Raw genomic sequence first — 14,255 nt, 5'->3', positions numbered from 1 at the left:
GCCATTTTCCATGAGCATCAACATATGTAAATGTTGTACGTTTGTCAACCGGATTAAAAGGTAAGAAATGGATCTCAGTAACCCCCCGCTCGAGCCTCTTTTGGATCTGCCAACGTTCCAACAATAGCAGCATCAATGGCATCTTGATCTTCAGTTCTGGAAGCTCCAGCTGCAAACAAAACCACATGGTCTTTGTCCACATCTTTCACAAATACCTCAATAAGATTTTTATCGACGCTCAGCTTGTGTCTCACATATCCATAGAAAATGTAACCTGAAAGGGTAATTGCGCATCTTACTGCATTTAAGAGGGATATTGGATAGCGACATATAAGCCATGATACCATAATTGCAACTGCCATCTTCATATTCCAACACTTCCGGTCGCATCAAGCCTTCTGCGTTCAAGTGCAATGCCCTTTACAAGAAGCTTCTGCATGTACTTCAAGATATAAGAGAAAGCTGTGAAAACCTGTTCAAGAACTTCAGGATTTCAATCTCCACCAGATTCTAGAAGGTTTCTCATGGCTTCCATTAGTTTATGGAGAAAAGGCATGAACTCCTTACGCAAATCCCTTGACAGAACTGCAATCAAACTGAGGATAGGCTCAAAAAGTGTTAACGCTGTAACCAAATGCCGGAACCAAACAAGTTTTCAAGTGCTCTAGAACTTGATATGCGACTGGAGTGTGAATAATTAAAATGGCCATAATTAACACTAGACCATTTGCGCAAGTAACCAGATCTTTAAACCGGCCAAAAACATGGATTCTGAGAGCCAAAATAACACTCTGTATATCACTGATGTGGGATCTTATTTGAGTGATTAAATTTATGCCATCAGAATTGCCAGATTCGTTCCAATGCGAAGCTTCTTTAGAGATAACTCCATATTATTCTGCAGGCTTCTTCCCACAATCTGCCTTGTACCCTGTATAATACGTAAAGCAAGACACAAATTCTTCTCAACATCAGCTCGTATTTCCAGGGATTCAGATGCATGAAGTATGCTGGAAACAAGCATCATCAGGTTCGCCTTTTTGTCACAGCGTCTACAATGATACTCCACATCTAAACCAATGCTTGGCTCTACGCCTGCCATATGACAAAGTAGAGCACACTCTAGGTGAGCAACATGCCCACAAACAAATTCTTCATTCAGCTTTCCCTCGCATCTGATATTACAGTAGTCTGCCACACTCTGATCAGTAGCCTTCCCACAGAGAATACAAGAGCATTCACGGCAAAAACTAAATCCGATGCAGCATATATCACAATTCATCGCCTTGAGAGACTTGGTCTGGCCGGTTTCTGGTCCACATTTCAAATTTCCAGCTTTACATCTCCTCTCTGAAGTATTCCCACGCGATTCTGATTCTCTCACACGCTTTACAGAAGTTTTCCCTATCAGCTGCGCGCCAACTTGTTCATCATCTCCACAGTTGATGGTGGTGGTGACGACGATGCTGTTGCCATTTTCTTTTTTGCTCCCTTCTTTATTTTACTAATTTCTCTCCCTCTATTAAACCATTCTGCCCTGTTTCAATATCATGATGACAGGTATTGCATGCGGTTACAAATGCAGGTGCTGTAGGATTATGTAAATGATAAAGAACCATCGTGGAAGAATGCTTGGCACGTGGCAAAGTATCATATTGATAGTGATCTCCTTGACAAAAGCTAAGAAAGTCCTGACGGGTATCAAAGAATTCATTCTCCACAATTTCATCTTTTATCCCTAGTATCTGCAGGAACATCTGTCACTTCAACCGAATTAAATAAATGCTTTTTCCCTACTGTTGACAGGAGGCCACTCCCTTCATCAGGCTTTTGTTGTGCCTCATATATAATTGTCAACTCTTACATTGGCTGCAAGCCCAGCATTTGCCAGAAACAATGAAGTGACACAAATGAGAGTATGCATATTGCAAACGAACCATATGATCCTCTTCCTTCAATGGAGTACAGGCCCACATATAACAGCTTGACAAACCTCGTTTCCTGCAGTGTTTCCATCAATTCACCTTAAATATCTGTCATTTCCCAATTTCGCAGCGTAGCCAGTGCAAGGTCAGTGTTTTCGCTACGAAATCACCAAAACAGATGGCGCTGCGAAACTGCTAACGGATTTATGCGCTGCGAAAACACCCTGTCTTTAAGCTAGGCTAAAAAAATTTGGCAACAAAATTTTCAGTGATAACAGATTTAATGCAATGTAACCCCACCTCGACCGGGGGGCATGGGTATATTATAGTCGCTGTTGACTATTTTACCAAATGGGCCGAGGCGATGTCTACATTGGATAACACTGGTGAAACAGCTGCCCTTTTCTTTTTCAATCATGTAGTCGCCAGGTTCGGCGTACCACAGGCTATAGTGACAGATCATGGGTCGCATTTTCGCAATCACATGATGGTCGAATTAGCTGCCAAGCTAGGGCTATCTCACGACAGCTCTACCCCGTATTATCCGCAAGCCAACGGACAAGTTGAAGCAATCAACAAGGTCCTGAAGCGTATGTTGCAAAGGATGATCGGGGTTCATAAAAGAAGGTGGCACCTAATCCTATACTCAGCCTTGTGGGCTTACCGAACGTCGGTAAAGAACGCAACCGGGTTCACACCTTTTCAACTGGTGTACGGCCTGGAAGCAGTCTTACCAATCCAGTGCGAAATTTCGTCGCTTAAACTTGCAATTGATCTCCTCCCCGGAACTTCAGAAGAAGAGGCTCGTTTCTTGGAATTAATCCAGTTCGATGAAACCCGTCGTGATGCCGCTTTGGCTAACGAAGCCCATAAGAAACGAGTCAAGGCTCAGTTCGACAAAAGTGTCAAACCCCTTGTCTTCTCAGAAGGTGATTTGGTCTTGCTTTATGACCAAGAATCCGATAAATTGGGAGCAGGTAAATTCAAGTCCTTATGGATGGGCCCCTATATTGTTAAAAGGGTGTTAGCAAAAGGAGCCTACGAGTTAATGGATTACGATGGAATTCCACTGGCGCAGCCCCGCAACGGGCTGTACCTCAAGCGTTACTATGCTTAAATAGTAACCTGCATGCTTTTGTTGTATTTTGTTTTTGATAAAGTATTTGTTCTAGTTGAGTGATCCACCTTTTCCATTTGTTGTAGATGTTGAACCTTCTGGAGACATGTGTTGGATATGCCGACGGAGCGAGTCGTAGTTCGCGGAACCTATCCTCCGCGGCCTGGGCCATTTTTGATCCAAACGACGAGTTAGTAAGTTTCAGAGGTGTATGTATTGGGCAATCAACGAATAACATCGCTGAGTATAGCGCGTTGATAGAACTACTCTCTGATGCCATCACATGTGGCATACGCCGACTAATTGTCAGGCTAGACTCACAGCTCATAATACTACAACTCAATGGTATATATTCTGTTCGCAATCCAGCTATTTATCGCATGTTCCTAAGGGTTAAGATCTTGGAAAGATGATTTGATTCAATTCAATATCAACATATTTCCAGAAATTTAAACACATTAACTGACTCATTAGCAAACTATGTGTTAGATAGACATTTGCAACATTTATAAAAAGGATACATCATCAAAGATTGTACATATGGATCATATAACTCAATCAGAATAAAACTCGAAAATCAAATATATATAAGCTGTTTATAGTTCATACATAATGTTCTGTAACCAAGACAAAATTGGTCATTGACCTAAAACTCAAAAAGATGCTAGGGGGCACCCTAGCCTAGTGGTGCTCATGATAGCACGTCACGGCCTGTGCAATCATGCGCAAGAGACGAGTCCATCGTCTAGGCACACCGGTAGTGTGTCGCTGCAGCTGTAAAGGTAACTCATCAATCCTCACATCGGGAATGCCGAGAGTAAGGCTCTCAACCTGCTCCTGCACAGCTGTAAGGGTCTCAGTATCGTCAAGGTCGCGGAGGATATCTCTCCTAGCAGGCTCCACTGCCGGAGCAGCAACTGGCGGTCTCGGACGAACTGCTGGACGAACAGGACCAACATTTGCATGCACCCAAGAGTATGATTAAAAGTCTTGACAGAATAAAGCACAGCAACATTATGAATAAAACAGTAAACAGTGATATGGTCAAAGAGCTTACCAATAGCACCCCACTGTTCGCCATCCGGTAACACCAAATCCGGATCACCTCGGAAATCCATACCCACATATGGATACTCGGAGAAGACCATCTCCTGGCGTTCGAACCACCTGAAGAAGGCCTCAGTAAAAGTAATCTGAGGTTGACCAGCATGCCTAGACATGTGATCAACCCACCTCTGCATGCGTGGCTCGGTCGAAGAAGGCAAGTCGAGTATGATGTACTGAGGCTGCATCAGTGGGATTTTCTCCAAGGCGAAGGCAGTCAGAATAGAACCAAATCCAAAGTTCTTTAGCTTCCCGTCCTTTACCTTGATCAATTGACTTTTCATCTGAACAAGTACTGCATCACACCAGTTGAATACTTTCGGTTGGAGACACTCCAAGGCGTGCTGCATATAAGATCTGTTGGCAACATGTAGAGCTGCGCTACCGGCCATCCTACCAATGGTATATAGAATGGACCTGAGAGACCTGTCAGTAATCTCACGGATAACAATCTTGCCATCTCTGCTCGGCTGAGAACCTTCCCTGCAATACTGGCGGACATAATCTCTGATGGAATCGGTCCCCCGGGCCGTACCTGACAAGGAAATGGGGGCGCCTCGTCTTGACAACCCAGTCAAGAAATACATGTCCTCTATGGTCAAGGGGATGGACTTTCCCCTAATCTGGAATACTTGGTTAACAGGATCCCAAGCATCAAGCATATACTGCAGCAAAGTAATCTGCGCTCTCATGCTAGAGATACGGAAAAACTTCAGCAGGCCACAGTTCCGCAGCGCGTTCACCGTGACCGGGTCATGGAGGGCAATCATGTCCTCCTCTTCATGTTCTCATTCTCGCCATGTAAGGGACATTTTGTTCAAAGTTCCCCACAAAGCAAACAAGAGAAGGAGTAAGTTCCTGATTTTGATGAAAAACTGGCGAAAATTCATCGAAAAATGAGCTAGAAACTCAGTTTTCTGAGCCCAGCGCAGGTAGAAAGTGTCCCTCCTGCGCTGAAGGTCAGGCTGCCTTAAGAAAGCTTGACATTCAGCGCAGGTTTCGAATGGGGAACCTGCGCTGAAGTTAGGGCGCCCTGGCAAAACCCCTGAGGCCCAGAAAGACTGAAAAACAGGCATAAAACTGGAAAATGAAACCATGAAAAGAAAGAGCTAGGGTTTAGCTCCTACCTGGTCCAGACGGCGCCGAAAATCATCCGCAGAATCTCCCGGAATCAGCTGGTGAAAATCAAGGGGGAAGAGGCACCTCTAGAGCTCCAACAAACCAAATGTAAATGAAATAGTAAATGAGAGGTAAAAACACCTTTTTAATGGCTTTTTAAGTAGTTCAAAGTGAAATATTAGGGTTATAATCTCATTTTCATGCAAATGTTATTCATTTCTAACAAAGTTTGTTGCAGCAATTGAGAATGCAGTACTATCCTTGAAAAGAGAAAAGCTAGTAAATGGTAAAAAATCCCATATAATCGAGCAGTTTTACCGCGGAATTTATGCTCGTTAAAAAATAGAAAAATGAGATCCAAGCAGTTTAAGCACATAGTTCATGCTCGTTAAAAAGTAAACATAAGATTGAGCAGTGTTTTTGGTGCATTCAAGCTCGTTAAATAAAAAATGAACCTATCCCAGTAAATAACCATTTTGATCGTAAATTTATTAGCCATAAAAAGCCTTGGTCGTGTTTTGCACCTGCCACCTCCATTCCATTTGGCCGATCGTTCACCTCCATATGATTGTTTACCCATTTTGAGGAACAGTTGCGAAGAGAGATTTCACCTAGCCATCCTTGTGACATTGCCGTGAATGGAAAATTCCAACCTGTACCTGGAATCTGCTGCTATCCCTGTTTATCACTCGTTCCTCAAAAGACGAGTCTTCTTTGAGCTCTTTTCAATTGACTCGTAAAATATGAAAAGTTTGCCGAGTTTTGGCCCTCCAGCTCGTTAAAATGACCGGAAGAGCTATCCCTCCTCTATATTTTAATCTTTTTGGACCTGAGGGATTATTGCACAAAAAGATCGAGCGCTTGTTTTATTCGGCTCGTTAAAATTATCGAAAACTCATCCCTTCTGTATTGTTTTATACTTTTTCGGACTTAAGGGATTAGATGACGAAAAAGGAATTATGGAGTTAACTTTCTGTACCTTTTCAGACTCTCTAAAAATGAAAAGGACCGAGTTTTCCTTGTCGTTAGACTCGTTAAAATGATTAAATAGCGACAAACTTGTCTTTAGACGAGAACGAGTTTCCCTATCGCTAGGCTCGTTAAAACATAGCGATGGGCTTGCCCGAAGGGCAGGTTATAGAACAAGCATATGCTATCCTCCTCAAGCTTGACAAAAATAAAGAGGTACTGGTCAGAAATGACTGGGGAAAAATTGGGAGAACCTCAAAGCTTTAATGGTAGCAAGTCGCTCTTGAACATGACACTTTTCCTCCGTATCACATCGGGTTGGGTTGTTTCATTCACCGGTCTCATCACCATGGTCTTCTCCAAACCATCCACATTTCGGGTAATGCTACCGATCCATCGCATCAGTGTCGTTATATGTTCAAGAGATGGTGTTCAGAAAGAGTCAACCGTGTCCCATCCACTGCCATACATTATCCTTCATCCACCCATGATCGCCACCCTGAATCATATGTCACAGATTGTTTTCACCTCCACTAAAATCATTAGCTCCATTCCGTGTCACTGATGTGGGATTCATTAAGGCCCTCCTTTGACGGATCGCTTCTTTTCGACTTTAGCTCATTATCCAAGAAGTTGATCTAGGAACACCCCCCTCAGTACTTTGAAGCTTGCATGCCTCAATGGCAAGTTTCTCACTTCCGGCGACAGGTATACATCAATGACCTTCGACCAGAAGATTTTGCGTGGTGTTCGACGCCAAGTCCTTTATTCACACCACGTGAATTGTACTGCAATACCTTGAGGGTCATTATCATTATCGGTGATTCCTCTCGCGCTTGTTAACGGTTTACATCATTGACCGGTAATCAAGCGATGTCTTTCCATGTTCGACTTCAGCACAATTCTCACATGGATCGACTTGTACTTAGAGTGAAGATCGAACGAGTTTGAAGACCCCGGATCTAGTTTCATCCATCCGGGCTGCGATATATATTCAGGAAATATAAAAAAATTTGACATGTACATCATTGCAGCAGATGATCATCCTACTCAAAGGATGATAATTTCAGCAGAGGATTATCAGTCTACCATCAGACGATCGTCTGTTCTATGTACCAAAATGAATTTATAAAGTTGAGCATGGGAATGCCCGCCTCAGCTAGATCATGAAAGCAGAATGAAAAATAATGTATTGTATTTTATTACAGGTCACCTCTCAACGATTGAATGAACTTCGGATCCTCCTGATAAAGCATTTCACCCGATAAATGACCTCATACTTTAGGGGGCAACTGTTATAGACATTTTTGTGCCTTACAGCATGAAGCATGAAATGTCAATAATCTAAGGGATCCAAAGTCCCTAAACATGTTGTTCCTACGCCTAGAGGAACAAGGTCAGCAAACCACAGCACTAAATATCAGTTCTCCACCTGAAAACACTCAAAAACAAGCTAATTCTGGATCATGTCAACTGCTCCACTGAGCATCTGCGCTGAATGTCAACTACTCCACTGTGTACCTGCGTTGAATGTCAACTGTAAAGAAGGCTACCTGCGCTGGGTGAGTTTGGACAAGTGGCACAGTCATTCCTCAAGGTGTCAATGCCCAGGAAGCTTCCAAAATGACACTTGGATCAGGGAATTCGACTGGTGATGAGTAAGAGGGTCTAGATCTCAAAGTGGAAGCAAGAACCTCCAAGTGGACTCAAGAACTGAAGAATAACTGAAGTGGGAGAGGACACTAGTCAGCTTCATACCAGCTACAAGCTGACTCATCCTTTCTCCAAAACTCCTATATATAGAGCTCTCTCATGAGGTCTAAGGAGGCTGGAATCTTGTGAATGTAAGGAAGTGCTGTTGGTTTGAGTATAGAACTATTGGGTGATTTGCTTGAAGGAGGTGAAGAGGAGATTTCTTTCTACTGGGAGGTGATGCTGGATTGGGCCTCTTATGGTTGTATCACTTCCTGAACTTTACTTCTTCCATTAATAAAGCATTTGAGGTTCTTCTATATGCATGTGTCTCAATGGTGTATTGCTATACTTGTGTATTTGATTTATTCTAATCCTTGAATCAATTATGAATGTATGCTTCTTGTAGTTTCCCTCTCTTGCCATTTTGTAGGATCTTGGTGTAGCTGGGCCAGTGAAAGAGCAAGGAGCTGGGAGCAAGCAACGAAGAGAGAAGATTGGATCAATCATTAGCGGAAGACATCGGTTAGTGGATCTCTTTCTCCCCTCTCTTACATCTCATAAAGAAGTAATCTTAAATAGCTTTGCTTTGATTGTTGCTGAGGTACTATCACCCTTAGAGTGGGATAGGGTCATTCCGTATTGGATACTTTTCCCAACAACACCAGGGTTTGTACAAACTTGGAGGTGACAGTGTTGTATACACAAGCAGATGCAATGGGTCCACTCTTTGTCACTGCTAAGTTGGCAGTAGACCACTATGGCTTCTCAAACCAACCCTCTATTGATTTAGAAGAAGATTGATTACCAATGAGGAAAAGGGGAATTTACACTCGCTAAAATCTTATCTACTGTAGTAAGGAAAGACTGAAATCAAATTCTTAAACACACCATTCATCTAACTAACTGCTAAGAGGTTTCTCTTCAAAATAATGTGTTGACGGTGTTGGACCCACTAACATGTCAAGGGGATCTCCCCGGTAAGAAGTCCCAATTAGACCTTAGACCATTTGGTGTAGGAGTTCCAACAGTGGGTCATAAGGTAATGCCTTGACCGCGATGTCGCATAAAGGCAAGTAAGATAACTCTGTCAGCAACAAGGGTGTGACTGCTACAGTGAGTCAAGGAAGATGTTTGAGAGGTTCTAACACAAAAGGGGGGAGATAAGGGTGAACGTGAGTTCCAAGTTGAAAGGGATCAGTCCCAAATTGGCTAGGAACACTCAACACAAAAGGACATACACAGCTTCCGGCAGAGCAATCCACTTGGATGCAGTAGTCATAATGTACAAGGTAAGATAACACGTACAACACTCACATATCAATCTAAATGAGTGCAACAGTTGTTACAACAAGGTTCATGTGAAAGGTTTGTCTGGTGTCCGACAGAGTAGTCAACATGGACGGTGACAACATTAACAACATATACAACACATTTGCAACAAGATTCATATAATTGCATGTGAATCAGTTCATACACAAATACGTAAGTTAAACAAAATATATCATTAAGGCAACCAGAAAAGTCCAACTATAATAACAACATATGCATGAAAATGTGCTGCCCCTTATTATATAAGTGTGTAAGTTCTAATCATACAATACATCCATGTAAACCTGCTAGCCCCATTAGTGAAACGTTGTAGCCACATATGTTTGCTCCTCCAAAGAGATGTACTAGCTTCGTGCAGTGGAGAAGCTAAGGTGCATTACAATACTGTCCAATCTTTCTTCAAGATAGTCTTAGTAGAAGCTTGGATGACCAAAAGCTTATATAATGAGTTATGAGGGAATATTTATAGCAAAGGGTGGGCTGACCCTTGACATTCCGCTTTGTGACCAGTCAACTACCCTCATGACCCTTCACCTACTCTATGACTGTTACATCCACTATTGAGACTTGACTTACACTTGACATGACTCAACATTACAATGCACATGTACCCATGTGAACAATGGCTTGAATAAGCCAAACTAGACATCATTCTGACTTAGAAAACCATAGAATTCTAGCTGCTCAACATCCTCATGCTGATCAATAATAGCATATTGATGCCAAGCTTGGTAGTCCTTGATGGTCTACATGTGTTCTGCTGTGACATCTGTCTAAAACCTGAACCTTGCCTCCATAGAATCTGGGTACACTACTCAGGCTCCTTTGTCCAACTCGTCTGAGAGCATGTGCATCATTGTCTTTAATGTGGTTGGACCAACAACATACTTGCACATGATGTCTGCACTGATAGGCAAGTCTGGGTTGGTGGTGGTGTGCATCAAATCATTGAAGAACGAGTCAAGCTCCTCTCGGATATGCATATTTGTCTTCGCCTGGTTGAGAGTCCCAAGTGATGGGATCACATGAGTGTGCACTATAACATCCATGCTTTTGAATACTCTTGCATTGAAAGCATGTATGCTAGTGATGAGTTGCGGTAGGTCTTCATAGTTCCACATCTGAATCTAGATACGTGCTTGTAGTTTGACCGCATTGGCCTTCATCGTCTTTGGCAAGTGAAGCGAGGCTCCCTTGTACTTCATTTTCCATGCTTCCATGTTATCAACAACAGCATGTATGTTCTTCAAGATGCATGCTCTTCTCGCACATCATTGCTGCTATAGGATAAAATGCACTGTGTATGGAGAATGAAGATACCCTCAAAGGTCTTCCCAGGACCTTCGGCAGGCTGTAATATTATTTGCAACCATCACAAAGTTACATGCATGTTCATAAACAATAACTAACTATCAAAGAGGATAAATATATTACCTCAAGCCTCCGTGTAGATTTGCTGGAGAGCGCAATGCAGCTAGGTGGAAGTCCCCTGAGCCGACTCCAGATCAAGTCCTGCACATAGAAGAGACAAGCATAATCACAACATACAACTTTGATAACTAATACATGAATACATAAGAGAACATCTAGTTACACATAACTAAGCTACTCATGCTAAAATGTATTGGACAAACAACTGAATGAATGATAGTACCAACACCACGGAGTAGAAAATACAACTGCAGTTCTATATTAATGTTGGAAGAGTGATTAAAACCATCTATTGCATTAGCCTTCCCTTACCCCTCCAACTTCTCTCTCTCTCTCCCTTCTTGCCAAATTCTTATGATTTGAGACAATGCTAAACAATCAAGTATGCTATCCTTTCAAATGCTCTGACCTCTATCACCATAGCCCTAGCTTTGCTTATGTAGCAATTGAGTTAGGGTTACCAAGTTCCTCCTTGAGTTCCCTAGGGTAAAAGTAATGAAGTTGCCATGCTTTTTAGCTCTTTCACATTTGCCTCCTTCATTAGGATTAGAAATCCTCCAAACAGATTGAATTTGGATGTTTCCTTGCTTTTCTTGAGTGATTTTAGGAACAAATATCTAGATATTTATGAGTCAATTCGTTCCTTTGACCCTTAAAACTTCACTAGGATTCACTAACGCTATTCCCATACTAGCAACTTGAGTTAGTTGGGTCACTAACACACCCTTAGGCTTGCAGAGAAGCTTTATAAAGCAGGTTGTTAGTGCATAGCCAGTGTTAGTGTGGAAACAAGGAATGTGATTTTGGTATTTTCTTCAGCTATCATGTATTTCCCCTCTGAGTTGATGAGGGGGTCAATTTGTTGTATAACAGATGCCCCCTAAAGTATGAGATCAGAGGCTGCGACGATGGCTAAAATACTTTACTTAACTATAATTTTCCTTCTTCGACAAAAAGAGAGAGAGGATCGGAACTTCAGGTGGTATGGGAAACCTGATACAACACATATATATATAACTACTAAAATCATGTCCTGAGTTGGGCATTCCCATGCTCAGTAGCTATGTCAGAGTGATTTTCTCCAAAGAGATATGATGATGCTAGCCACCGATAAGCACAATGCGGATCTGGTGTCATAATAGAATCATCCTAATAAGTTGTCTCCAAAAAACAATATACACAATTTGGGAGAGGAAACGAGGCTGATTGATGCAAGCCACTACCCAAGGTCTTGATTTCCACTTCACCGAACAACATAGATCAATATGTGAATATATGAATTGATGTCGAACATGCATGAAATCATCTGATTACCAGTCAATAATGGAGACCGTTAACAGATGCGAGGAAGGCCACCAATAATGGTGATGGTATCCAAGATGCACAGTACAATCTAACGAGTGTGAAAGATGTTTTTGTCGTCGAACACCTGTAGAATCACTTAACCAGGAGCCAATAATGAGAACCCCTAATCAAACACAAGGAAACCTGCCACTAATGTCTGCAAGTACCAAGGCACTGAATGTGTTTCTGGGTTGTCTTCCTAGATAGAGTGTTGAAGTCGATAGGAAGATACTTGTTGAAAGGTAGACAATAATGTGTCCTACATCAATCGACACGAAACGGGACAAGAATGATTTTGTTTTTTGAGGAATCTTTGAGCATTAGATCTAAACAACAGAGAGCATGATGAAAGGATATGCTTGATGGGTTGATGGAGGAAACAAAAGGTTAACCTTGGAGTAATAGAAGGCATGACAACGGTTTTAACCATGTAGCACTAGACTCGTGAACACCAAAAAGTGTTAGGATACAAAGATGCAAAAACATCGTGGTATATAAGCTAAGCGTGTTGGATGGTAGGATTCATATTGAGAGGCCATCACTAGGAAGGTTTATCTGAGGGAGTATCATGTTCAAGGGAATGACTGCTGCCAAACCATGCTTTCTAATACTGAATGTAGTTGTATTTTCTACTTTCCTCGTCTGATTAGTTTAGTGAGTCCAAACGGGTAAACTCATCAATCTTTTCATATTTTAAGAGTTTGAAAAGGATCGCAAAAAGAGCGACTTTGTGCCCTATCTGATTAGTTTAATGATTCCAAATAGGAAAACTCATCGATCTTTTCATGTTTTGAGAGTCTGAAAAAGATCATAAAAAGAGCAACTCTATATCTTGTCTGTGTAATTTAAAGAGTCCAGACTAGACAACTCGCTGGTATTTTCATATTTAGAGAGTATGAAAATATTGTAAAGAATGACTCCATGGTGGTCCCTTTGTCATAGTTGTTAACCGGATGTGACAAAAGGTTAATAGTATACCTGGATTGGTTACTTTTCTATGATTTAATATATTGAATCCAAATAAAGAGAAACCTATGTTCAATGGATGTTGACCTCATTTTGTTACGAGTACGAGGAGACAGACTAAACTCATTTTTCGTCGTGAATTTTTAATGAGTCATGCGACGACAAACTCAATACCTTCATCAAATTTTAACAAGTCAAGTGAAGAAAAATCAAGGTATATTTTTCAGTTTAGTAAGTGAGGAAAAAGAGGTAAAAGAACTACTCATTCCTTCTTTGTAGATTTAACGAACCAGAAGGAGGGGAAAAACTTGGGGATTTTTCGATTTTAAGAGTGAGAAATGGTCCCAAAAAAGCAAGTGCTCTTGTTGCTGCTGTATATTTTTAACAAGCCCGGTGACAAAAACTTAGGATTTTTCAGTTTAACGAGCGAGAAAAGTACCTAAAAGAATGGTCAGGTCATCTCTATAAATGTTTAATGAGCCTAAAGACAAATCTCAAGATTTTTTTAGTTTTATGAGCAAGAAAAAAACACCTAAAAAGAATGCTCTAGTGGTCTTTTTTAGTCTAATGAGCTAGAAAAAGAGCAAAAAAGAGTTTCTCAGACCATCGTCATATATGCTTAATGAGCCCAACGATGACAAACTGAAGAATTTTTCATTTTTTGAGAGCGATAAAATATCCTATAAAAGAAAAGTTCTCATATCTTCTTTGTAGTAGTTTAACGAGTCCAAAGAAGAAGACTCGAGGTTTTTCGGATTAACAAGCAAGAAAAATACCATAAAAAGAATGCTCGATCTTCCTTGATCTCATGTTTGACAATATGTTATAGACATATTTGGGCACTGCAACCCCAAACTCATATTTCCATAAACCAAGGGCTCTTTAACCCCTAAAAGTGTTGTTCCATACCCTAAAGGGTCATGGTCAACTGATTACATCATTTCCCAAAAGTTCCACCTGAAAAAACACTCAGAACTAGCCAAAACTGGACCATACTGACTTCTCCATGGTCAAGGTGTGATGCATACTGGCTACTACACTATCCAAGTGTGATGCATACTTAAATGGCCTTCTGTAGGGTGTGATGAGCAAGAATGGAAAAATGGCAGAGATAGTTTGCTAAGTGGAAACTCATGGAATCTTATAGAAACTTCTCCCATGACACTTGCCTCTCTAAATTCGCCTAGGGATGAGTAAGAGATCAATGAAATCTCCAAGTGGAACCAAGAACTATCATTGGAATGACACTAATCAAA

The 14,255-nt window shown here is 41.4% G+C and overlaps 1 protein-coding gene across 1 annotated transcript; it reads right to left on the bottom strand.

The window, feature by feature from the left end:
- Nucleotides 1–832: 832 nt before the first annotated feature.
- Nucleotides 833–1,282, bottom strand: LOC149252485 (uncharacterized). Its single transcript, XM_089454163.1, has one exon. It carries the CDS (start codon nt 1,280–1,282, stop codon nt 833–835), a length of 450 nt encoding a protein of 149 aa, XP_089310289.1.
- Between the last annotated feature and the right edge of the window lie 12,973 nt (nt 1,283–14,255).

The sequence above is a fragment of the Pinus tabuliformis genome, chromosome 7 (assembly GCF_031772625.1).
Source record: "Pinus tabuliformis cultivar Carrire ecotype Pingquan chromosome 7, CPIR1, whole genome shotgun sequence".
NCBI lineage: Eukaryota > Viridiplantae > Streptophyta > Pinopsida > Pinales > Pinaceae > Pinus > Pinus tabuliformis.
Note: the sequence above shows the minus strand (reverse complement) of the source record. Positions and strands in the feature narration are given on the sequence as shown.